The sequence below is a fragment of the Melospiza georgiana genome, chromosome 5 (assembly GCF_028018845.1).
Source record: "Melospiza georgiana isolate bMelGeo1 chromosome 5, bMelGeo1.pri, whole genome shotgun sequence".
Lineage (NCBI taxonomy): Eukaryota > Metazoa > Chordata > Aves > Passeriformes > Passerellidae > Melospiza > Melospiza georgiana.
The window spans coordinates 72,736,562-72,761,082 of NC_080434.1; the positions used below are offsets into that span (position 1 = coordinate 72,736,562).

The 24,521-nt window shown below is 48.3% G+C and overlaps 1 protein-coding gene across 1 annotated transcript in view; it reads left to right on the forward strand.

The window, feature by feature from the left end:
• The first annotated feature begins 12,198 nt into the window (after positions 1 to 12,198).
• The window catches only part of FGFRL1 (fibroblast growth factor receptor like 1), a 167,601-nt gene continuing 155,278 nt past the window's right edge, over positions 12,199 to 24,521 (forward strand). Inside the window, exons 1-2 of the mRNA XM_058025096.1 lie at positions 12,199 to 12,555; positions 13,606 to 13,715. Coding sequence (XP_057881079.1) covers positions 13,655 to 13,715 — 61 coding nt within the window. The 5' untranslated portion in view covers positions 12,199 to 12,555; positions 13,606 to 13,654. The remainder of the gene's footprint in view (positions 12,556 to 13,605; positions 13,716 to 24,521) is intronic.

A 24,521-nucleotide genomic window follows, 5' to 3' on the forward strand; every position in this document is an offset into this window, starting at 1 on the left:
TTGAGCAGATGAAAGCAAAGTCTAGGACTGGTTGTAAGGAACTTTTAGCTGGTGAAAGCAGGAGCTGTGGCAGGCCACTCCTTGCACTGATGCCCATCTGCCCCATGCACAGAGATTTGCAGAGCTGAGTGTCCTGCCAGGGCACACCACTGGCACAGCTCTTCCCCCAGGAGTCATTGATTTGGAAATGCTGACCTGCAGCTTTAATTATCTCTTTGCTTTTGAATCTTTTCTGAACTGGTGCCCTGAGGACCCTTTCATGCAGATGACTTTGGGGTCCATAACCCAAGTCCCTCACCCTGGTGCTGGATCACACAACAGGGTCACATTTACTCCACTTTGTTGGAAAATATGGCTGAGTACAGGCACTTTGGATTATTCAGATTGATCATCTTGCTAATTCTGTCTGGCCTTGAAATGTATTCACTTTTCCCTAATGCCTGGCCTGGATTTCCTTGTCATAGGCTCAGGAAGTTGTATTCCTTGAGGAATTCTTTTGCACTGTATAACTTTACAATATGTGGAATTCCTTCTCTCCATTTATTCACTTTAAGTGCTATGCTCAGGTAGGGATGGTTGTGTCTGCAATCTGGGTATCTCAATTTATGGCCACATCAATACTCTGAGTTCTCACCCTTTTCATAATTGCAAATGATTTATGAAGAAGACATTTAGGGCCTGGTTAGAAAAATGCCTGCATAAAATTGTGTATTTTTAGCCTTCCTGCACTTGCATGTCTTTCAGCTGAAATGATGATCCCTATTCCCTCGTTAGCAGAGGAGAAGCAATACATCCATAAAGCTGAGCCAACAAATAACAATGTTGTATATTGTCAAAACTCTTCATTAAAGCCCTGTCACTAAAGTCGCTGTAGGAACGAGGAAGGGAACTTCATTTTTGGCTCCCAGATTCACTGTCCCCTTTTCCCATGGGAAGGACCCTCACACCTTTAAAGTGCTGAGAATTTCCTCTGCAGATGGGAAACAAATGTCCCTGGGTCATGCACAATGTGTTTTTTCTGATGCCACTGCATGAAAATGTGGATGTCAGCTCTGAAATGTGACTCCACATATGTTTTACCCCACTTCGATACTTAATGCTCATATGAGCAGTAGGAGAGTTGATTTTGAAATCTTTTCCCTGCTCTCTGCAGGGCTGGAGACAGAGCAGGATCCACCATGGATTATACAGGAGTGAACACAGCCAGAATCAGCCACTGGCTTGCAGACAAATGTATTTTCTTGTTTTGGTCCTGGAGAGGTGAGCGCCCTGTTTCTCTTGCAGCGCTCCTGGAGCACAAATTCCTGGTGAGCAGAGGGGGAAAGCAGTGAGCTTTGTATCACCAGCTTCTCAGCTTCTTGCTGGGGGTAAAACTGCCTGTGAAGGAAGGCAAATCAATTGACTTTAAAGCTGAGCTGATTGATAATGCCAGCTCAGCATTCCCAAAGCTGGAATCTTCATGCTCAGGCTGGCAGGGAATATTGAATTCTCCCAGGCCTCTCTCCTGCCTTAGGACATTGTGCTGCTGGCCTGGACAGAAGCTCTGGCTGCTCCTGTAGGATTCCCTGGGCTGGAAAATCCCCTTACTGCCTTCAAACATCAAACATGCTCCTGCTCTGCTAGAGAAGTGTGAAAGGAAAAGGGGGGGGGAAGTTGAGAACTCAACCTGCAACTCCAGGTTGAGCTGCAGGGCTGGCAGTGAGGAAAGAAAAATAATATTTCTGCTGCTAAACAAATTTGATCTACAATCAGTGAGAAACTAAAGTTCCCAGCTTTCTATATACTCCTTTTACTCATTTTGGAAAACTTGTGAAACTTGTGCAGACCATTCAGAAACTGGGTGGTTTCTTCCCCAGCACAACTTTGGCTGCTACAGGGAGCTTGCCTCTTCCTCTTCCTCTTTTTTTTTCTCCTTCATTTTTTGGGTACTGTTTCTAGTGTGGATTTGTGGACAGCCCCAGATCATCCTCTGCTCCCCTCTGCTTTTTGCTGGTTCTCTTTCTTGCCGAGACAAACACCCATGTGCAGATTTTAGTGAGGGCATTATTTTCTCTTTGATTTAGCACGACCAGGAGTTATTCCATTATACCCAGACTTGTCTATTTACTCTTTAAAGCATGTTCCTTTTATTTACTCCTCCAGAGCTGCCTGTTTAATCCAATCTCTTTTCCACTGAATTACACTAGCACAATAACACAGGCCAAACAGGTTCAGCCTGGGTCATGGGTGGCAGAGTAAGGGGTTATATTCTTGCCAGATAATAACTGTAGTATTAAAAGAAAATTAGTATTTCCTGGGACTAGTGAGATTTATAGCTAAAAAGGGAGTTTCTATTCTCAGTATTTGTAGTGGTTTTGCAGCACCTATCTCTGTAAAAACTGAGCAAATGGTCTGAAAATGAGAGTGGAGTCCGGCTCATTTTTGCAGGAAGGCTGAGATCTGATAAAAGCTCTGACAAATGGGTAATGCCTGGTCAGCCAGATGTAGGACCTCATGGAGGAGGCAGGCCCCATAGCCCCACCAAAGCTCCCCACCCAAACCCTGGGATGGCAATAATCTGTTTGAACTCACAGTTGGGTAGAGCATGGATAAAAGCTCCTCAGTAAGCAGACCTTGGCGTTCAGAGCCAGCACTGCATGGGTGCTGTGCCTTGTGTCCCAACATCTCTCTTCCCTCTGGCCTTGGGTTACAAACTGTGTGACAGCTGAGGACACCCTTTTATGTATTTATGTCACCTTTTGCTCTCTCACTATTGCATTACATCTGCCTTGCCATGCAAGATTTTTATGTTCAGTATTCTTTCTGAGTAGCAGTTTTTTTTTTTTTTTTTGTTCTTCATTATTAACACTATATCTTAATGGCTCTCTTAAGTAAACAGACACCTGGCCTTTGCAGAAACATGAGAAGATAAGTCCCCTGGCCCATGGAGGTTAACTTCTTATTTATTTCTATCCTATAAGATTTACAATCCAGCCATTTTTCCCATGAGATACGTTGTCACCTTCTCACTGCCCTGAGTACATCTGCTGCTCACCAGGACACCAGCCAGCCCCACTCTGCTCCTGTTATTTTGGAAACCCAGAGCTGTGAGTTTCATAAAGGCTGGGTTAAGTAAGCAACAGATTTATCTTTGTCAAAAGACAGAAGTGTTTGGCAGCAAACGTTGGCAGCTCCTTGCATATTTCCAGGGCTCCTTAGTGTGCTCTCGGCTCTTCCCTTGGCTGGGGATGGCTCAGGGGGCAGCCAGCCCTCACCAGACATGGTGTGGTTAATATTTAACCCTGTCTGTGCCCGGGGAGGGTGGGGCAGGTGCTCCTTGTGCAGTTTCTGGTGCATCATGCCATGGTGGATTTTGTATCCACCCCGTTGGGCTGTGCATGAGCGGGCAGAGCTCCTCAGGTCCATCAAGGCTTGTCCTCCTGGTGTGAGAGGACGACACAGCCTTGCCCTGCACACCCAGACACCCCAACAGTGCTCTTGGATGAAGCCATGGGAGCAACACCAGGACAAGGTCTGAGAACATCTGAGCTGTAGGAATGTGCTCCCTGCTGACAGAGCGACAGAACTGTCCTTTGTCCTCTCAAAAAGGAAAGAAGCCCAGAAGTTTCTCTGCTCGATAGGAACTTGGGGACTTCACCTCAAACTTAAGGATAGCTAATTGGACAGGAGCCAAAAAGTCCCACCTGGGCAATTTACTAGAATAAGAAGAGAACAAAGAAATGAATCGCTTTTGTGAGATGTTTTACCAAGAACAAGAATCTCTTGCACGTGCCTTGGTTTTTCTCTGCTTGTTATTCTGCCTTTTATTAAGCCTTTCTGTTTCCAACACTACAACAGAAGCCATCCTGCTAATTTTATGCCTCCAAAGGTAGCTGAGCTATCTTGGGTGAGAAATAGACCTCCAAGAGCTTATGACACCTGGCTTGAAGAAGCTGCTATTACTCGTGGCCCCCGACATAAGTCAATATCAGTCATGTGCACAGTTCAAACTTATACATGTATCAATAAACACATTCTCAGAAGCAATTTTTGCTTCTGCACGTCAAAGAGAAAAAAGTAAAGATGTAATTAAACATTTATTACAAACATTTACTTCTCTAAATATTCCTCAAAAAGTCAAAATGAACAAAAAGTCAAAAAGACCAGCCTACGTTTCTGACAAACTGCAAGAGTTTTTCAAAATTGAGCAAAATTGGGCCAAGAAATCCCCCCTGAGTTCAGGGATTCCCCACGGGCAGCTCATCCCCCATCAGGGATAAAACCATGGCTGACCTGTGGTGTCGGTGTGGCCATCCACAAGCATCAGAAAAATTGCATCTCTCAGAGGAATGTCCAGGACTGACAGCTTTGAGGCGCTGGATGCATCTTCCCTGCAAGCTCTGTTTCTGCACCACACCAGCCCGGGCTGGGTCTCCATTTGAGGCAATCAAGGGGAGTTTCTCAGACAAACCCTGGGCAAACCAAAGCTGCTGCCAGCCCAGGCAGGCTGCAGCAAGATGCTCACTGGGGAGAGGGCAGCACAGCTCTCCCGGCCCATTTCTCAGCAAGCACCCCATTCCAATCTGGGCTATTGTTTCTCTTTGCACACAGATAGAAATTTCCTCTGAGGATCATTCCCGTGCGGTTTTTACGCACGAGAGTAAACAAGACATAGCTGTTGACTGTACAGTTAACATATTTTTGGTGGCGTTCCCATCCAGAAAATGCAGCTGCATTATATTCCTGATAGAGCGGAACTAAAGTTTGGCTTCAGCAAGAACGTTAATAAATGAAAGACATTTCAAACAACACTGATTGAGGCAAAGTGTCAGCCCCGCTTCCCCTCACCTACCCCCCAACAAGGCTTCAGTTTTTTGCAGAGTTGCAAAAACTCTGATGTGTGAGACCTGGAAATCAGCAAATTTCTGCTCCTGGTAACGACTGCATGAATCTGCAATGGCTTTATTGTTTTCAGGGGGTTTGTGTGGGCCAGCACCCTGGCCACTGAGAGCAGGGCTGTGCTGCTGCTTTCCTGCAGGTCCGTCCTTCAGATAATTTGGTTTCTCCTTGTTCTCAAGACCCAGGAGAAAGGGGAGAGGTTGTGCTTGCACCACCTAAACTCAGTCAGTGCCCCTGACATGATGCATGCGGCTCTTGCCTAATCTGCCATTGCTGACAATTAAAACACAAACATATAGTCATATTTTTGGATGAAACTGTACAAACATTTCAAAACAGTTTATGCATGCAGATTTGTATGTTATCAGAGAGCACCACACAGGCACATGGAATTTATGGAAAATACTGAGGGATTTGAAAGGAAATAGTTTGGGAAGTTGTCTTATTTTTTTGAACATAAATCCCCAGACAGTTTCCCTTAACATTCCTCACGTCTGTTCAGCAATTAATACTTGACATTTCTGTTTTTCATTCTGTCTGCTGATATTGGGCTTTTTTTCTTTTTCTTTTTCTTTCTATTTTTTTTTTTTTTTATTTTTCACAACTCTTCTTTCATGTTTCGCTGCATTTGTTTGCTAAACCATCATGTGTACAAATTTCCTTGAACAGAAGGATAATGTGAAGAAGCAAATTAGAGGAGATTTAGGCCTTAAAAATTGTGGTCTTCTCCCAGAATGAGATATTTGGATTCAAAGGTTGCAAATTCAGTCTTCAGCTCAGCCTACCTGGACTGAATAGTGGCTGAATATGAATCTGTTGGTTTGATCAGGTTTTTTTTCCTCACTTAGAATGATTCCAATGGCTCCAGTGGGATTATTCTTGTTCTAGCCAGATGTAGAAGGAAAGCAAAATCAAATCCTTCATACATCAGTGTCAGACTGACTCCAAGAAACCAGTGTTGAGTGATATAAAGGATAAGGGGCCTGAGGAAGGATGTGTTTATGGAGAACATTTGGAAACTTTAACTACTTGTAGTTTGAACAACCGCAGAGTTACAGAACTGCCTTCAAATATTTAAGAGTGGAAAGAAGCACAGAGTGATGCAAAGGGATGTGAAAAAGAGGAATGAGATACAATTAACAAAAGGAGGAGTATAACTCTTTTAAACAAATGGCAAATAATTCTGCCATAAGATTTTTGTACCATATTCTTCATCTTGAACAGGTGAGCACCTTCCAGGAGTGTGGAAATGGTGCTCAGATGTGGTTTATTCCTGTGATCATGGTGTAGTTGTTGGGTAGAAGGGAATCAGATTTTGTTGGAAATGTAGTATCTTGTTTTTAGATCTACTGAGAGAAGCAGATGAGAGAAAAAAAGCAGATGAGGTCTGGGCCCCGTGTGTCTAAAACCTTCTATGTGTTCTTCCATCTAGCTTGCTTGATCTAAACCCCTTCCTTTTTCTTACCTTTCCTGCAAGGAAGGAGAATTTTGCATGGATTGTAGTGTTTTATTACACTAGGACCTTCTTATATACCCTTTTGGAGCAGAGGAGGTTGTCTGAAGCTGGCACCCAGGGAATATTGGTCTGTACTTCATGGTGCTGTTTGGGATGCTGTTTCTCCTTGCCTTCATCAGGACAGTTCAGCTTAGCCTGGAGCAAGGAGTTTTCTTCTGCTGTCACCCACCTTGGAGACACGAGCTAAGCAGCTGAGTCGTGTGTCCCAGGCACTGAGACCTTGAAATTCATTTGGCAGCTGCTGGGAAGGCAGCATGAGGGACTCACACTGCCAGAGAGATGCATCCTCCTGGGCTGGATGGGCTGGGCTGGATGGGCTGGATGGCCTTCCCCAAGCACCTCCTGGCATTCCCCAAGCACCTCCTGGACTCTGCTCAGGGCTGTCACGTTTCCCTGGTGCCAGGGAGTGCTGACACAGCCTGCCCAACCTGGCCAAGAGAGGCAGGGCCTCCTGCCCAAATGGGAATGGTGGAAATGATTGCCTGCAGATGCTGTCATGAGCAGATTTAGCAGCAGTGAGAAATCCAAGCACATTCTCCAGGCACAGCCAGGCTGGGCAGTGTGTGCAGGTCCTCGGTGAAAGGGCTGGGAACTGTCTCCTGGAGGTGCTTCAGACCAACACAGAGATCACAGAGATCTCTGATCTGCACAGTGACCAGAGATCACAAGGCAGCAGAGGGATCTTTTGTGCCTGTGGAAAGCCAGGAGAGCCCTGAAACAATGGCCATGGGGAAGTGGGACCCCCAGCATTCTGCACAGGACCCAAGGTTTGGATGATGGGACATCTAACCCTGTTACCACCCTTTCCCTCTGTCAGACATGGGGATTCATGCTTCATGTAAAAAAGTGAACCATGTGCACATGATGAACCATTTGTTTCTTTGCAACACCACGCAGAGCAGACCTACTCTAAGGGACTAAATGTATATTTACATGTGACATAGATTTCAGCGCTGTATCACCCTGTTTGATCTTTCCATCTGCCTGTTCATCCCCTCTACATTTTATCTGGGTTATAGCTGGGTCTCAGCTACCACATATAGGGAAGGCAGAGATTCTGCTCTCATACAACACTGCTTTCTCTAAAAAACACCATTTCAGCCTTAGCTACAGACTCACACTGGAGCAGGCAGTGACTCTGGTGTTGTGCAAATGGAAAAGTGCGTTTTGTGCTCCTGGTCTTCCCAGGAGAATTTTCATTTCATGTGACGTTTTCTGTGCTGCCCTTGCCACACACCAAATGCTTTATCAGAGCTGATCCACGCAGGGATCAATCATGTTTCTCACCTTTCCCTGCATCCACAGCAGTCCCCATTACCCGGGAGGGATGCTCAGGCTGACCCCGCGTGGCTGGGTAACCAGAGGAGGGCTGCAGGGACGGCGAGGCAGGTGGAGGGAATGTGCTAATCCTGGTCATGCCCTTCCATCACCCTCACGTGCTCTGTCAGCTGCGCGGAGCCGCCCAGCCCTGCACGCCCTGCCGTGCCCCGATGGCAATGTCCCCATGGAGCCCGGGTGGCAATGTCCCCATGGAGCCCAGGTGGCATGTCCCCATGGAGCCCCTCTGGCATGGCATGTCCCCATGGAGCCCCTGTGGCAATGTCACCATGGAGCCCCGATGGCATGGCATATGCCCATGGAGCCGTGATGGCAATGTCCCCATGGAGCCCCCATGGCAACGTCCCCATGGAGCCCCTGTGGCAATGTCCCCATGGAGCCCCTGTGGCATGTCCTCATGGAGCCCCTGTGGCAATGTCCCCATGGAGCCCCTGTGGCATGTCCTCATGGAGCCGGGTGGCAATGTCCCCATGGAGCCCCGGTGGCAATGTCCCTATGGAGCCCCTGTGGCATGTCCCCATGGAGCCCCTGTGGCAATGTCCCCATGGAGCCTTGATGGCAATGTCCCCATGGAGCCCGGGTGGCAATGTGCCCATGGAGCCCCTGTGGCATGGCATGTTCCCATGGAGCCCCGGTGGCAATGTCCCCATGGAGCCCCTGTGGCAATGTCCCCATGGAGCCCTGGTGGCAATGTCCTCATGGAGCCCGGGTGGCAATGTCCCCATGGAGCCCCTGTGGCAATGTCCCCATGGAGCCCCAATGGCAATGTCCCCATGGAGCCCGGGTGGCATGTCCCCATGGAGCCCAGGTGGCATGTCCCCATGGAGCCCCGGTGGCATGTCCTCATGGAGCCCCTGTGGCAATGTCCCCATGGAGCCCCGATGGCAATGTCCCCATGGAGCCCCTGTGGCATGGCATGTCCCCATGGAGCCAGGTGGCAATGTCCCCATGGAGCCCGGGTGGCAATGTCCCCATGGAGCCAGGTGGCAATGTCCCCATGAAGCCCCTGTGGCAATGTCCCCATGGAGCCCCGGTGGCATGTCCCCATGGAGCCCTGGTGGCACGGCATGTCCCCATGGAGCCCCGATGGCAATGTCCCCATGGAGCCCCTGTGGCATGGCATGTCCCCATGGAGCCAGGTGGCATGTCCCCATGGAGCCCTGATGGCAATGTCCCCATGGAGCCCCGATGGCAATGTCCCCATGGAGCCTGGGTGGCATGTCCCCATGGAGCCCTGATGGCAATGTCCCCATGGAGCCCTGATGGCAATGTCCCCATGGAGCCCCTGTGGCATGGCATGTCCCCATGGAGCCAGGTGGCAATGTCCCCATGGAGCCAGGTGGCAATGTCCCCATGGAGCCCGGGTGGCATGGCATGTCCCCATGGAGCCCCGGTGGCATGGCATGTCCCCATGGAGCCAGGTGGCATGTCCCCATGTGCCACCGAGGGCCCCGTGCTCAGCGCTGCCAGCCCGAGTCCCTCGGAGCACTGCAGCCGTGTCATGGGCAATCCATGGCTGCGTGGCTGCCACCTGCAGTTGGAAACAAAATCACGGGAACAGGGCAGCAGTGACAGCCTGAATGAGCTGTGTCTCCCAGGTCATCTGCAGGGGGAAAGGAAAAGGTGGAACGGTCGAGCTGGAAGGGAGAAAATGTGGAAAAATGGATTGTGTGATAGAGGAGGTGAGCAGCTCCTGTGAGAAAAGAGGTAAAGAAAGCTGGGAAAAATCCAGCTTGTGGTTTTGGAGACATAAGGAAAGTCACTCTGGGGATGGATGTTCACTAGACCATCACAGCTATGCAAAATTTGAAAAGCCATGGTCCGGAAACGGGGCTTTGGGGACAACTGGATACAAATGGACTGTTAGGCTGCTTCTCAGGCCACGTGGAGACACGGATTTTGTATTTTGTTGCTTAGCATTCGTTTTTGTTTGTCAGCTCCAGAAAGCTGCTTTCCCACAGCCTTGTCTCGGGACCGTGGGGTGCAGGAGCAAACTGGGGCTGTTGACTTTCAGACTACTCAATCATCCTGCAAATTACAGCCAGCCCAGAAGAAAAACACAGCTCTGCATGCTTCCTTTTTTAGGTACAAGTGTTGGGAAAACAACACGAGATTTTGTTTCTGATAAACTAGGAGCTGTTTCAGGAATATTAATTATTTTTCTTGTATCAATATTTTACATTTATTCCTCTGCTATGGTGTTGGGCTGAGATGGATGAAGCCTACAGCATGGTTTCAGACTTTCCTTCAGGCACCTGAAAAAAAAGAATTTAAAAATAGTGGTGAAATTTTGATGTCAGAAAGGTTTCTTTTCCAGTAATTTTAGCCTGGGGTATGGAAGATGTGGGCTCCACTCCCTGCCCCATGTAATCCCTTTGCAACATAATTTGGAATCATGTTCTTAAAAAGCTTCTGTATGCCTAAGGAAGGGGCTTAAAGGGCATCTGAAGGTGCTGAGGCGCCTGAATAATTTTTAATTTCTTGTGTACCACCTCTGTAATCCTTCATCTCCCAGACCTTCCCACTGGTGGAAGGCTGCAGGAGAGATTTTGCTGCTTTATAGTTGTACTGCGAGGAGAAATTCTCAGTCTGGGAGATGCTGGAGCCTCCAAAGGCACACGTGTGATTTTCAACAAGGGAGTGAGGATGGAAGGAATGGATCCAGCAGGGCATTTTTATCCTTTGTGTCCAGCCTGAGCTGGGTGCTCGGTGCTGGGCTTGGGCACAGCCTGGATTGAAGATCTGTTCTTTCAGAGCTGACTGAGGCGTGGAAAGAGCTCACCCACGATAGTCACGGCGTAGCTGGGGTTTAAGCCTCGGTCCCTGTGTGGTGATGTCCTTGGAGCAGACCTTGACTCCTTTGGGGTGAGATGGCTGGGAAGTGTTACAAAGAGGTGTTTTACACACCGTGCCCTGAGATGTAGCATGAAGATGAGCTCTCGTTCTCCTGCAAGTTAGAGTGATTTTGTCAGAAGGCGTGGCATGAACGTGACCATGTAGATTAAGTTCCTGAAGGTTTCCCTCAGTCAACACTGTCTTTGAAATCAATGAGGCTGAAGTTATTGCCTGATAGGAGGAGGAGTTCATCTGGGATTTCTCAGCTGAAATTAACTTTAATGATAAAAACGATGATATAAATATGAAAAATACAAAAACAGTGTTGTCAGCTGCTTTGTTTCTGGCTCAAGGGGTTTATATGTTTAGTCTTACATGTTTTTCACATTGATTTTGTGTATCAAGCTTTAATGTTGTCAGGAACCACTCAGTAAAAATATTTAGTGATAACAATAAAAATAGAGGGTGTGATTTCATAATACTAACAAAACAGATAAGACAGATGTTCAAACTAATTCTTGGCTTGGGTTTAGGCGTTCTCCTGGTGCCTATCACATTGAACTAGTACTGAGACAACTTTGTTTTCAAGGAGGTCTTCATGCTGGGGCATATCAAGTAAGAGATCTAAGAAACTATAACATCAACAGTAATGATATTTCTTTTGAGATACAGAAAGTTTAGCCATTGAGACAGTATTTTTTTCTTGTCGTTTGTTTAGTCTGTTTGGTGAATTCTGCCAGGTTGGTTTTGATCCTGTATGAAGAGTGATTTGCTGTAAGAGCGGATGCATCAGCCGAGTCGCGCTTCAAAGTAAACAATAAATAACTGTAACAGTTAATATAAGGAACTGACATCTCCACAGTTTATTTTCCGCTTGGTTTAGTTTAGTTCAGGCCAGCTTCTTTCTGGCATCATTTGCATCCGAGCCGAGAGATCAGAGCGGGGCAGCGTGCGCGGTGGGTTCGCACGGCCGGGGCAGAGGGGGCTGCGGGCTCCGGGCTGCGGGCTCGGGGTCTGCATCAGAGGGGGCTGTGGGCTCGGGGGTCTGCATCAGAGGGGGCTGCGGGTTCTGGGCTGCGGGCTCGGGGTCTGCATCAGAGGGGCGCTGCGGGCTCGGGGTCTGCATCAGAGGGGGCTGCGGGCTCCGGGCTGCGGGCTCGGGGTCTGCATCAGAGGGGCGCTGGGGTTCTGGGCTCCGGGCTCGGGGTCTGCACCGCCGCTGGGGTTCTGGGGTTCCGGGCTGCGCGGAGGGCAGCGCTCGGGGCACGGCGGTGCCGGTACCGCCGCGCTCGGCTGCGGGACGCGCTCGCCGCTCCCGGCGCTCCGCACCGCCCGCAAAGGGTTAAGGGGAGCGGGCCCGGCGGAGGGCGGGGGCTGCCGGGGCTCCGGGGATTGGTGCGAAGTTTGGAGCGGGCCGGCCCCGCGCCGCCCTCCCTCCGCGGCGGCTCGGCCCCCGCCGCCACAAAGCCCTGCAGGGAAAGTTGGTTTATCGCCGGGTTCTCTCTCTGCCCGGCTCTCCCCCCCCTCCCCTCCCCTTCCCCAGCCCCTTTCCCCTCCTCCCCTCGCTCCTTAAACGGGATTCCGGCTGGGCGAGCCGCCGCACGGCATCACCGGGCATCCCGCGGCGCGGAGCCCCGCAGGCTCCGGCAGGTCCCCGCTGTCCCTCCCCGCACACACACGCTCAGCCCGGCCCGGAAAGCAGGAAAAAAATAATTTACAAGGTTCCCCCCTTTCCCTGACCTCCTCGCCCGTGACTCTCGAGTAGAAAAAAAAACCGGGGGCGAAGGGGGGAGGTTGTTAAAAGCCCGTGAAGGAGCAGAGCCGCTCCGCGGGGAGGGCACCCCCGGCAGCCCCGCCGCCCCGGGGAGGGGGCATGAGGTAGAGCCGGCGGCGGAGCGCCCGCGGGGCGCCGTGGCCGCGGAGGGCATGAGGCGGCGAGCGGCGGGGATGGGCTCCAGCGCGCGGTGGTAGAGCCCGCAGCAGCCGAGGTAAGTGTGCCCGCACCGGGACAGCGCAGCGGCACAGCCCTGACACCGCGCCGGGACACCGCGCCGCGTCCCGCACAGCTGCGAGCCCCGGGCAGCCCCGGCTGGCATGGCGCCGGGTGTCCCCCGCTCGTCCCTCCCTCGCTCCCTCCCTTCCCGACCCCGGCCCCGGCCGCGAATCCCCCGTGAGCGCCGAGCCCCGGGCAGCCCCGGCGGCCCCGCTGCCGCGATCGGCGCTGCGGCCGCGCTCGCCGGGCTGGATGCTGTGCGCGGGTTGTTGTGTGTCCTGGGGGCACGGGGCGTTTGAAGCGGGGAGTTTACAAGGGTGAGGAATCCAGACAGTGTTTAGAGAGTGAGAGTTTTAGGAGGAGAATGGGGTGTAATTAATGTAAACCTGATCTTCCCCGGGCGTGCGTATCGCGGCGAAGGCATCTTCAAGAATCTGGGTAATTGAGTGCGGTTGCGCTTTGGGACGCACCTCTGGAGCCCACGGAAACGAGTGGGGCTGTCGGTGGGGAGACGGTGCCGGGGATGGGTGGGGGAAGAGGAGGAAAGGAGGAATCGGTGCTGTACAGAGAAGTCTCGGAGTGGAGCAAGGCGCGTACCCAGAGCGGAGCCTGGCTGAGGGGCACCGGAGCAGCAACACAAAGTTTTCTGGGCTGCTGATGGGAGAGGTAACATTCCTCCTCCCCCTTCCACCAAGTTCCTCCGCAAATTGTTAACCTGAAATCTTGTTTTATGGCCACTTGCTAGCGTTTTGTTTGCCTTCCAGACTGGTTCTGTACAGGATACTAAAGAATTATGCATTAACTGTAAACTTAGAGGAGCTTACTGGCCTCAGTGGGTTCTTGATTTATATCAGGCTAAAGCAGAGAGGAGGGCAAAGTTTTACTCACTGAGCACCAAGGAATGAATTACAAGTACGTTGCTCTTTCATTTGCTGTTTCTTCTTGCCAGTCTTCTCAATAGGATTTAAAACTCCGCAAAGTTGAGGGTTGTTCAGGGTTTTTTTTCCCCCAGTAACTATTTTGCTCTCCTTTTTCCTGCCTCCAGGTCTGAGAGGACAGTAGCCTGTGCGATACGGCGGGATCTGGTTTTCAAAATGGAATTGCAGCTGGCGCTCCTTTTGGCAGGGATAATTGCGTTTTCGGACTCAGCGCGAGGTAAGGGGACGGCGCTTGGTGCGCTCGCCCCGTGGCTCTGTCCCTTCCCTCTGCTCCGTGGGCTCTGCTAACACCCGGAGGGACCCTCCAGGGGAGTTGCTGTCAGCAGGGACTCGTCCCCTGCACGTTTTTATCTGCACAGAGATTCAGGCTCATGCCCACGTGTGCCCCTCCTTACCTGCGAGCTTTGGGGCGGCGTTTGGGATGGAGCGCGGTCGCTGCGGCCATGCTGAGCTCTCTGAGGCACAGGTGAACTTCCAGGGGCTTTCCTGGTGCCAGTGTAAAAATACACAGACAATTTTAAAGAAAAGCAACCGCATTCCTCTGTGGATCAGAAATACCTCTCCCCTCCTGTAATCCCTCCAGCCCCTGCCCTGTGTATTCCCACTTACAAACTAAACAAACACATCCATTAACTTCCCCGGTGACAGACAAATGACAGCTCCCAACAGCGAGAGCGTATTTTAGCGTCGAGGCTCCAGCAGTTGATCAGATTTCAATAAACAGGTTACCCTTCCAGAGGCAAATTGAAATACATTGACCTGGGAATGATGGGGGAAGGAAAAAAAAGAAGTTTCTTTTATGGCAAGGTGCTTTTAGCAAAGCTCTGGGATCAGAGTGCAAGGAGCGGTGGCGCTTGCTGCACTTTGCCTGTGCCGTACCTTGGTGGGTGCTGTCCTCGGAAAGCCTGGATGGGAATCCAGGATTTCAGCTCCCCCGCCTCTGGTCACAAAGTAGGGGCTGCATTGTTTCCAGGAGAAAAGGGGTACAGCTTTAGGATGCAGATTGCTCCAGCTGCAATTCCCAACAGTCTCAGAGTTTTGTGAATTGTTGTAAAACCTTGAAGTCGTCCAGTGTGAAGGACTTCCAAATTAAAAGGTTTAAACTTGCCCTTTACTTGGGCTGTAACTTGCCAAAAATAAATCTTGGGGGTGAGGGTGGGAAAGGAGAGGGGGAGAATTACTCTGAAAACTCAAGTTTGGTTTAGTGCACTGCTTTTTTTTTTTTTATTTTTGGCATTGGCTCTCAAGCAAATATTTTATGGAGGCAAAAGCACTATAAAATGATTTGGCTGGAAGCTGAATGAAAAAGAAAACAGTCTATAGGCTGTAATTCCTTCAAGTCTGAATTCCAGGCAAGGCTTACAATGGAGACTCAGTTTAAGTTGTGGGCGATGGGCAGCAGTGTGTGAATTAAGATGACTTCATGGATGTATTTTATTGCAATGGACCTGAGAAGTTGGTGGAGTTCCGGAAAAGATCTGAAGTGGGCAGGAGAAGACAAAAAGATTCTTGTCTCTGATGTGAGCTGAGTATCAGCTCCTTTACTGGCTGACCCTGTTTAAATTTGGTTTGCAATTGTCTTGCTCTCACACTTACTGCCCCTGGAAAGAGAAGCACTGTGGGCTGTTGTCATGTGAAGAAGTGACAGGAAATTAACAGCAGTAATTTCAGTAAATCATTATTTTTCTCGTGGAAAGGTGTTTTAAATATAACTTTGACAGGATCATATTGGTAATTGGATTATTTGAACACTTTTCAGAGCTGGAAAGACCCATGCTGTAAGTGTATGGAGAGATGGTTCTGGTTGTTTAAAATTAACAAGAAATAGAGGTTAAAAGCTAGGGCCAAACCCATGAAAAATGTCATTCATTCGTGTGCTGATTTAAGAGAGGGGAGGCAGAGAAGAAAAAGGAGTCATTGCTGTGAAAACAGAGACAAAATTCTGACATTTAAGTCCTGCTTTAGACCTCCTTAAGAAGGAGAACATTTTTGATAGTGAAGGACATAGATGGAAGATCAAACTTGTGAGCAGAGATGAGACACTTCCCAGAACTTTGAAACTTTGTGCTGACAGATATCTCCAATTGTTAGGTGTTTACACTGGGATAATTTCAGGTTCTTGGAAAAACGTGCCAGGCTTTTCACGTGCCTGCAGAGTTTTTCTGAACGCCCGGTACGAGGGCTGTGGCCGCCGGCGATGTGTGAACGTTACCTGCTGCAGTCGCTCGGGTTTTATAGGCACTCCTTCGGCCAAATCTCAGCCCGAGGTCGTGAGGCTCTTCTCTGGAGGAGGAAGGGCTCTTTGTTTTGGCCAAACAGCATTTCATGCCTGTGTGCTGATTGCAGGTTAGACACGCGTGGCCTGGGGTGTGCCGGCACCTCCTGACCCGAGGCACCAGAAGTTCGATAGGTGCTTGCTGGCCATCAGGTGGGGAAGGTGGCTGGGGAGGTGCTCTGGGAAAGTGATGGTCCTTCTTTTCTACTCATTTTAGGCAAAAGTAGGTTGTGCTGTAATCGGGGTGTTAATTTGGAGCTGGCTGAATGCTGAGCCTGTGCTTGGGGAAGGGCTGTGCCGTGGTGCATCTGCACAAGGGGGCAGAGTTAAGTTGCCCACGCGCTCCAGCTTTGATATTTCCTGACAGTTGAATGCTCAGCTGCAATCTTGCATTAAATGTTGCGTTGTATTATTTTTACATCTTTATTTAGGTGACACCTTTTAAGGCAAAGGGCCCTGCAGGAATGACTGATTGGGTTTAGCCAGCATTTTTTTTTCCCACCTCCCAGCAAAAAGGGGCGTTTTTCCAGCGTCGGATCTGTGCCTGCTGGCTCTGTCCCACCAATGGATCTCATCCCTGATGTAGAAGACACTGTAAGAAAAGGAGTATCTTAGCAGACCAAGATAAACTCTTAAGAAAGAGGCAGTACCTCTTAAGTATCCAGGCAAAATAGAGCAGGTCTGATTTTAGAGGTACAGGTGGTGGAACTGTCTGTGTTTGAAGGGATTAGGGGTGAGGTAGCTCTGCCTGTGTTTGAACCAATGCTTTTGAGGTTGAAAATCTTTGACTAAGGGCTTGTGTACACCTGTAAATGCACTGGAATAACCCTTCCAAAAAACTTAGTCTAGAATAACTCTCAGTGGCCAATCTTATTCCAGGCTAGGGATCTCCTGTACCAAAAAGTCTTCCTCGGGAGCTATTTTGGTAGATATCCAAGCCCCTTCTTTCCCTTGCGGCTGAAGACTAGAACATCTGTGTGCTCAAAACCCACTCTTGGAGAACCAAACCCGTGTGCTGTGGTTTTCTAAGAGGGATTGTGCCTTTCAGCTGATGGCCAAGGTGTGGGGCTTCAGCCTGGCAGCTTCAGCTTGGTTCTCAGCCTCGACGGATAATGCCTGCTCTGAACCTGGGATAGCAGTGCAGGTCCAGCAGCTCATCCCTCCTGTTATTCCATTCCTGCCCTCTCCAAGCAGCCCCATACTGGGCATAAAAGTCTTCAGTGTCCTGTGCTGGCTCTCCTCTGCAGGGATTAATGCCATCCTGGGTCACTAACCCTTAGTGACTATGTCCTGCAGCAATGTAGCTCCTGCCACGCCACACCTCCAGCTGGACACAGGTAATACAATCTGATGTTTTCCTGCCTGTGTTATCTCAGTGACCGACAACGCAATATTTGTTCCAAATCTGTCAAGTTGCCATCATATTCGCCTTGGTGACCGTATATGGTAACGTTGGGATGTGCCTGGCTTGGTCCCATGGCTTGAGCAAGATTTTGCATGGTATGTTTAGAAGTTTTTGGTAAGAGCAGTAACCACCCTCCTGTTAGCAAGTAAACTGATATTCTGCTGGAAACTAATTAGTTTGGATGTTGATTTCATTTTCGGTGCATTGCGTAGGGAGGGGAAGAACGGGACCTTAATTGCTTTCTGTTCTGGCACTTCTCTGAGCGACCTTGGCTTGCAGACCTGCTTGGTGTCTGCTTCACAGGGAATTTGCTGATTGGGCCACATCAACATTCCATGGTTTCGTGCAGAAATAATGTTATGTGCCATTTTGGCTTCTCTTAATATTGAAGAAAAGGGAATTGGTTGCTAGAGGTGTTTTTTTTATTTCTTGGAAGTTGAGTTCTTCGTTCTGATGAACAGAATTCCCATTCTGTAACTTTGGGGTTTATAAGAGTCCTTCAGTAAGCACAGAAAATATAAATAATGGTAATGTGACAGAGATGGTTACTGGCTTCTATTTTACACCTTTATTCTTGTTGAGTGGTTGTTACCAGATAGAAGGATTAGGTAATTTCTCGCTTGTGAAAGAGAATCATGTTCAGATCTAACAGCCTGATTCAGATTTTATGGAAGTCACAGCACATCTTCTGGAGAAATTTGGGGCATTTTTTGGATCTTGCTCTTGGGGAACTTGCTCATGAATAATCTGTCAGCATGACTTGTACCTAGAGTCAACATGAAGAGCTAAGAAAATCCTGGTTATGTTTTTAAACACTGGTTCCTCCCTTCTTCTGAGGCCGCCGGCCGCTTTAAATTGTGGCCGAGTTTAAACATAAAATTCAGTGTGCGTCATACTGGAAAATTAGGGTTGATTTTATTTGTTTTTAATTAGGAATATTACAAAACTCAGCAAATTGCTCGAATACATCTAGATTTTCCTTAAAGTTTTTATAACTCTGTTTTCCAAGTCCATATGTTTCTTTGACCTTCATTAAAAGACGCAAGCAGCAAATCCAAATGTCTCTTTTCTGGGATGAACTTGCACGCAGCAAAGGCTGGACTCCAAAGCCTGAGTCTTAGCCACAGAAGTAACTTTCATATGCCATGAGGTGGTGCTTGAGATATTACGGGAAAGTGTATTTTTCAGGAAAAAAATATAATTTGAAATTGAGAAAGAAGTGACACTTGCTAGCAAGTAGGAACTCCCTTTTCAAGATTTAGGGCCATTAGAGCCAATTCATTGACTAAAGGTGAAGTTTTTAATTTGACATGAATTGGCTGATAGAGCTGATCTTTTCCAATATCCTCTCTGATAATTCCTTTTTGAGTGTCTGTCTCACCATAAGTGACGCTGATACATCTGGGTGCTCAACACTCGTCATGGAATACTGTGAATTCCATGTAGTAGTCTGCCTGTGCATTTTTAGATTAATTACTGGAAGAGATAAAAATTTCCACTGAAGGTGGAAAATAACAATGCAGAGATCCTCTTGCACCTAGGTTGAATTAAAAGAAACCCAACAACCTTTAGTCATAGCTTTATTTATCCAGTGAGATTTGAACTGGTGCAGCTGATTTTCCTGAGATGTGAAGCTCCTACTTGTGTCTGCAGTGACTTGTAAAACCAAGCTGCCAAAAGGATCTGTGCAAATGTATCCCAACATTACAGGAGTTGGTGGAAATGCTCTTTTCTCACATTTCTTTCATTACTCTCCTCATTTTGTCTTGTTTCAAGTAATTTGTCTTTCATCTGACCTCTTCCTGTATTTTCTGGTGGGCTGCTCAAGCTAAAATGCATTTGATATTGTTTGGAACATTTAATTTGGATTTCTGTTCCTTGTCTTTTTCTCTGTAATCAGCCTTTACTTGGAGCTTTCTCTGGTAATAACGCCCCCATACCTATTTAGCTGTGTTTACCTGTTCTGATCTTTTGCAGCAAGGTGAAACATTTTTGGTCATATAAGGGACTTTTTGAGAGTGGAGCCAGTGGGAATACAGAAGTTGCAAACCCCTCTGTCTGATGCAAGCCTGTTCAGTCTGCTGCTCTGTATAGCAACTGTGGTACTATGGTAAAAGAAAAATATTTCCAAAAGCAAGCTTGATTAATCTGATAGTGCTGTCCCGATGTCGTATGAGACGGGCAGGTGCAGCCCACGCCAGTTGTGACAGGTCAGGGCCTGATTCAGAGCCTGAGAGTGTTGGTGCTGTGACTCCTACTCACTCCCACAGGCTTTGGATCCGTCCCTGAAGGGTGACTTACTCAGGTGATCTGTGATACCCACCTCATGTGTGACAGCAGAGGGGCTGTGGGCAGAGGGTGCCACTCACCTGCTTGGCTGCATGGCTTGCACTCACCTTTTTTATTCTAGAAAAGCACATTTTGCTGCTACTAACTGCCAGCTCTGGCTGATGGGTGAAGCATGCGCTGCCAGGGCTGAAAACAATTTGAAAATTCTCTGCTTAAACTTTGGGTTGCTGCAGAGAGTTTATCCCCAAAGACACAGAGCCATCCTGTGGGCAGTGCTCTGGGTCTGGATGGGCTCAGAAATTGCCTGTTATTAAATAAGTGAGTGTATGCTGTTTGTTGCTAAATCCATTCCCGTCTCTGATTTTTTCCCCCTCCCATTCCCAGTGAAATAAACCTGGGCTGTGTGGAGTTGGGTTGGTTGCTCTGATTACTCAGTGTCCCCCTGGTATCACAGCAGAGACACAGCGTCTCTGCAAGGAACCTGATGTTGTTCTTTCATCCCAGCCCCTCCAGTTTTCACAAAGAAATTCAGCCAATAACTCCAGGCTACTTCTTCCATTAAATGTGCAAACTCACTTTGAGCTTCACTAAGGAAAGAAGAAAAATGTAAATTGGGAACAGAGGCTCCTTGGAGCAGGTTAATGTTTCTCAGGATGGCTGCACCTCTGTGCTCAGCCTCTCTACAAGTGGTTTCCAGCTTGATGGGACGCAAAATAATTTCTTCTCATAGGTGGTAAATTTATTTCATGAGAAGTTCACAGAATCTTGGGTACCCTGTCAAGTGAGTAATGCCATACCCTAGATGCCACTTGGGTGGCATTGACTTGTGTGGGTATTTTAGGAGCTGTCAGTATTTGTGCCTGTCAGATAAAAACACAGGAACAGCAGACAAATAGAGAAATAGAGAAATGTGGACTTAATTTGTGCAACAGGAATTTTTAAAAATTCCCATTCTCCTTGCTAGGTTTGCTCCACATACCCCCTGAACTGATAACCTTAAGAGTGAGGTATTAATGTGGACTGGCACAACATCTCTGTGGTAGCCTTGGGCTTGTTAGTTCAGCCCAGGATATGGGAGAGGGAAAAAGCTGGAGAGGAACGTGGTGGGAAATGTGTTAGCCAACCTCCAAGATAAATTTTATTCCAGATTAATTGGTGTGCCCCTGCTCCTGAGGCCTGCTGGTGCCTGGGGGAGGATCTCGAGCAGGCAGTGTGTGACTGAAGGGGATGTTGGATGCAGCTTTCCCAGCTCTGTGCTGTGGCTCTCCCATCCCTTGTGCCCTCCCAGGTGCCCCCACATACAGGTGTGAGACTTGATTGGCTTTTGGCCAATGTGTGACTCTGAGTAAAAGCCTTGTAATGTAAAAGGGATGCTTTCATTGTGCTGTGCTTTACTATTGCTTTGTGTGGATGTTCAATCTCCTTTGTTCTAGGCAGAACAAAGGAGATCGAATGGGGCAAGGCCAAATCAACCACAAAGAAGGGAAAAGGGAAAGCTGCTCAAGCCAAAGCACTGGAGTTAGGCAGCTGCAGATGCTGGAGCTCTGTGAACAGGTTTCTTTCCCTCCTCCTTCCTCTCTAATGGATTTGTGTGAGCTGGAGTAACAGAGGAAGTTATTTTTCTCTGTGATTGTTCTCAGAGCTGTTAGCACAGACCTGAGACACATCTGTAGCTGCTGGTTAAGCAGTGGCAAGGGCCAGATGAGCTACAGGTGTATGAACTGCGTGTCAAGGATGGGAGGGTTAATGAGTAACAGGATGAACCTCTGAACACGGTGCAATATCTCCCCAGGGATACTCCAGACTCTGTGGAAGGAAGGGAGGATGCTTGTTTGGCACTGACCAGTCAGTATTAAACTGGTGGCTCTAACTCTAACAAGGGAGATGCAAGTTAGAATTAAGAAGGAAGTATTTTACAGAAAGAGTGGTCAGATACTGGAATCATCTACCCAGGGAGGTGGTGGAGTCATCATCCCTCGAAGAGTTCAAAAAAAGACTGGATATGGCACTTGCTGCCATGATCTAGTTGAATTGTTAGAACATGGGTTGGACTTGATGATCTTACAGGTCTCTTCCAGCCTTGAATTTCTGTGATTCTGTGATTCTGTGAACTCCTGCAGGGTGTGATGCCCTTCAGACAGAGGGTGCTGTGAGCCACCTTGCTCACCTTCTGGGTGAATCTAAATCTTCCCTGTTCTTCTGCAGACTGACACAACATTTTGGTGGCAATATCAGCATCTCTTTATCCAGGCAAGTATCATTGGGAAGTGTTTAATGTAATTTTGGGCTGTTTGAAATGGAAAAACTGGGGAGGAGTTGACAGCTCCTCCAGCATGTGGAGATCAGGCTCCATGCTCTGATAAGTCATTTCATATTTTAATGTTCAGGGTTGGATTACAAAGGTGATAGTCCCTTTAGGTTCAGTGAGTTGTGGCTGAGTAGGTGTGAGTAGGATTTAAGTATATAATCCTTCCAGAGAGCAGAAACTGGAGCCTCACAGGACCAGGCTGAGTTTCAGTTCTGTGCAGGGTGGCACCACGCCATGGGAGGGTTCATCATGATCTGCAATAGTTAATATAAAACCAGAATAACAGATCAGAGCTGATGAGTATCTTTCCTCCTCCCTGCCCTTCCCAGCCAATCAGAAATGCAGTATTGCCAGGGCTAATTTCATTAGGGGCTAATGAGAGTGAAACTTTCAACTTAGTCACGGCCAGGACAGTAAGCAGGTGTTTGCTTTGCCTTGTTTGATTGACAAGGAATGATGAACCTGTCAGGGAGATATCTGCATATGCAGGGAAGTGCCTTGGGACAGCTGATTGCTGATTGCTGGGTTTGCTCTCTGAAGGTGTTTGCTCTGAGCACTCAGCTGTTGTTTCTGAGATACAAAGAGGTACTGGAGGCTGGTGAGAGCATTTTGCTCAGGAGCTGCAGAAAACATGAGGTGGGGATGGGTCAGTGTTTTATCTGGACCAGAGCAAAGTCCTGCTTGTATTCCTAAGGCAGAATGCTTTTCCTGATTTCCTGACTGCTCAAACAGGAGTAGGCCAGAGGGCTTGGAGGATTTCAAGCAGTATTTTATGATGGTGATTTACACAGATTTATTCTTCTCCTTGAAAGATCAGTGGAAACATCAGACTAGTAGTCCTTGTATGCAATTGGTAAAGTAGCCTTTGGATATTTAAATTGAAGTTAAATTCAGGGCTCTCCTCCCTTTGAGAATTCCAGTTTGGAGGAGGATTGTGGATTCACAGGGTTAGGAATCTGTCTCTTACTTTCCCATCAATACCAAAGAAGAAAACTACTGCAAGGCTGCTGCTCAAAAGTAATCATAGCAATAGACCATAGCAATAATTATGACTATTTATTGAGAGTTTCCAGTACATTAAAAAGAGATCCAAAAAGTGCTGCTCAGCATAGGCAGTCTTCCTCTTCTAGATACTGTCAGGAGAAAAAGCTTGTCTTTCTGAAGGCCACAGACTAAGTGGAGTTCGAAGCTTATTTTTCTTTTATCCAAGAAAATCCAATAAATCCAGTAAATTCTTTCAGTGTGGTCTTCCAAGAGTTTTTCAACTTGGTCTGACTCACAGATTATTTGAGTGCCATTATAGACTAGGGGTCAAGCAAGTTAATTCCCAGAACAGTATGCTGCCCTGTTTTCAAACTGTGCTAATCAGGGTTTTGAGTCAAAGCATGGCAGTTTGCTTAGTGAAATTATTTTCCTGTTAGAAAATCACAAATAGGCTCTGACTATTCGTGTTGGCTTGGTCGCTGGAGCACTCACATCACATGCAGTGCAAAGCCCCCAGGGATGCAGTTGCTGTGGATCAGGGCACTGGTGGGGGCTCATTTCCCATTTCGCAAGGCTGAACTCGTGAAAACTGGCTGAAACCTTCGGAAAGAAAGGAAAGAAATTGTTGCTGTCACATTTCCACCCCCAGCAGGACGGAGGGAGGGCTGCGTGCAGCCCATCTGAGCTGTGGGTGCCCTTCCCCAGAGGAGACATTGGTGGAGTTATTTGGTTACCTCTCCCCCTCACCTTTTTGTAAGGGACTCCTGTTTACTTTTCCCTCCTCCTTTCCCGAAGCTTATTAGCACTGTTTGGGCAGAGGAAATGAATTACCATAATTCACTGTTGTTGGGAGCAGGACACATTCCCTGCCTGTGTGTATGCACACGCTGGCATTCACCCTCCCAGCCTGTGCAGAGCAGCTTGTTTACAGAGTCTGGCTCCATTTAGGGAGAACAATACCCTGATTATAGAGGGCAGCCTTTTCTTTCCACAAACCAGAAGGAAACCCTTTGCTTCAAGCAGCTACTGCCCCTTGAAGGTGTGGGCATTGTGAGCTGCTGGAAAGGGGGGAATAAATCTCTTGTGGACACAAACCAGCAGCATTGTTCTCCACGGAAGTTGGTTTAGGGCTGGGGGTGAGGAATGGTGTTGGGATAAACCAAATGCCAAGTGTAAGATCTGCCAGCGTGCAGAGAGGTGTTGTGACTTCCAGTTTAATTTTCAAATAACAGCTGAGAGACTTCATGGGGAATTATTTGGTGCTGCTCGAGCTGGCAAGGCTGGGTGGGAAGAAAATGGTAATTGAGTCTCAGAGTGGTTTTGGATGGGCTGAGTTGGGTTGAAAGGTGCTGTTATGTGTGAAATGCTGGTCATTTCTAATTGCAGTCGTGCACCTGTGCCTGGTAGATAATGCTGGAGCCGTGTCATACGGAGCATTTGCTTCACATGATGCTGGGAAAGGTCAAGCACTTGGTTCCTGTCCTGCTAAGTTGGGTCATTAGATGCACAAACAGGACCCCCCTTCCTTTTCCTGATGCAGCCACTCGGATCCTGGCAGTGAATCCCTCTCAGGTGTGACTTCATGGCAGCTGGAGATGGCTGAACCTGACCCCATCGCTGGCCCGTCCTTGTCCTCCTCTGCTCCCAGCCTGGCAGCCCCCTTGTGCCAGGGGAGAGCTCCTCTGACCTTGCTCTGGATGTTTTGGGGAGGAAACTTGGGCAGGGAGCCAACCTGGAAAAAGATGTGATGCTTTAAATTCTT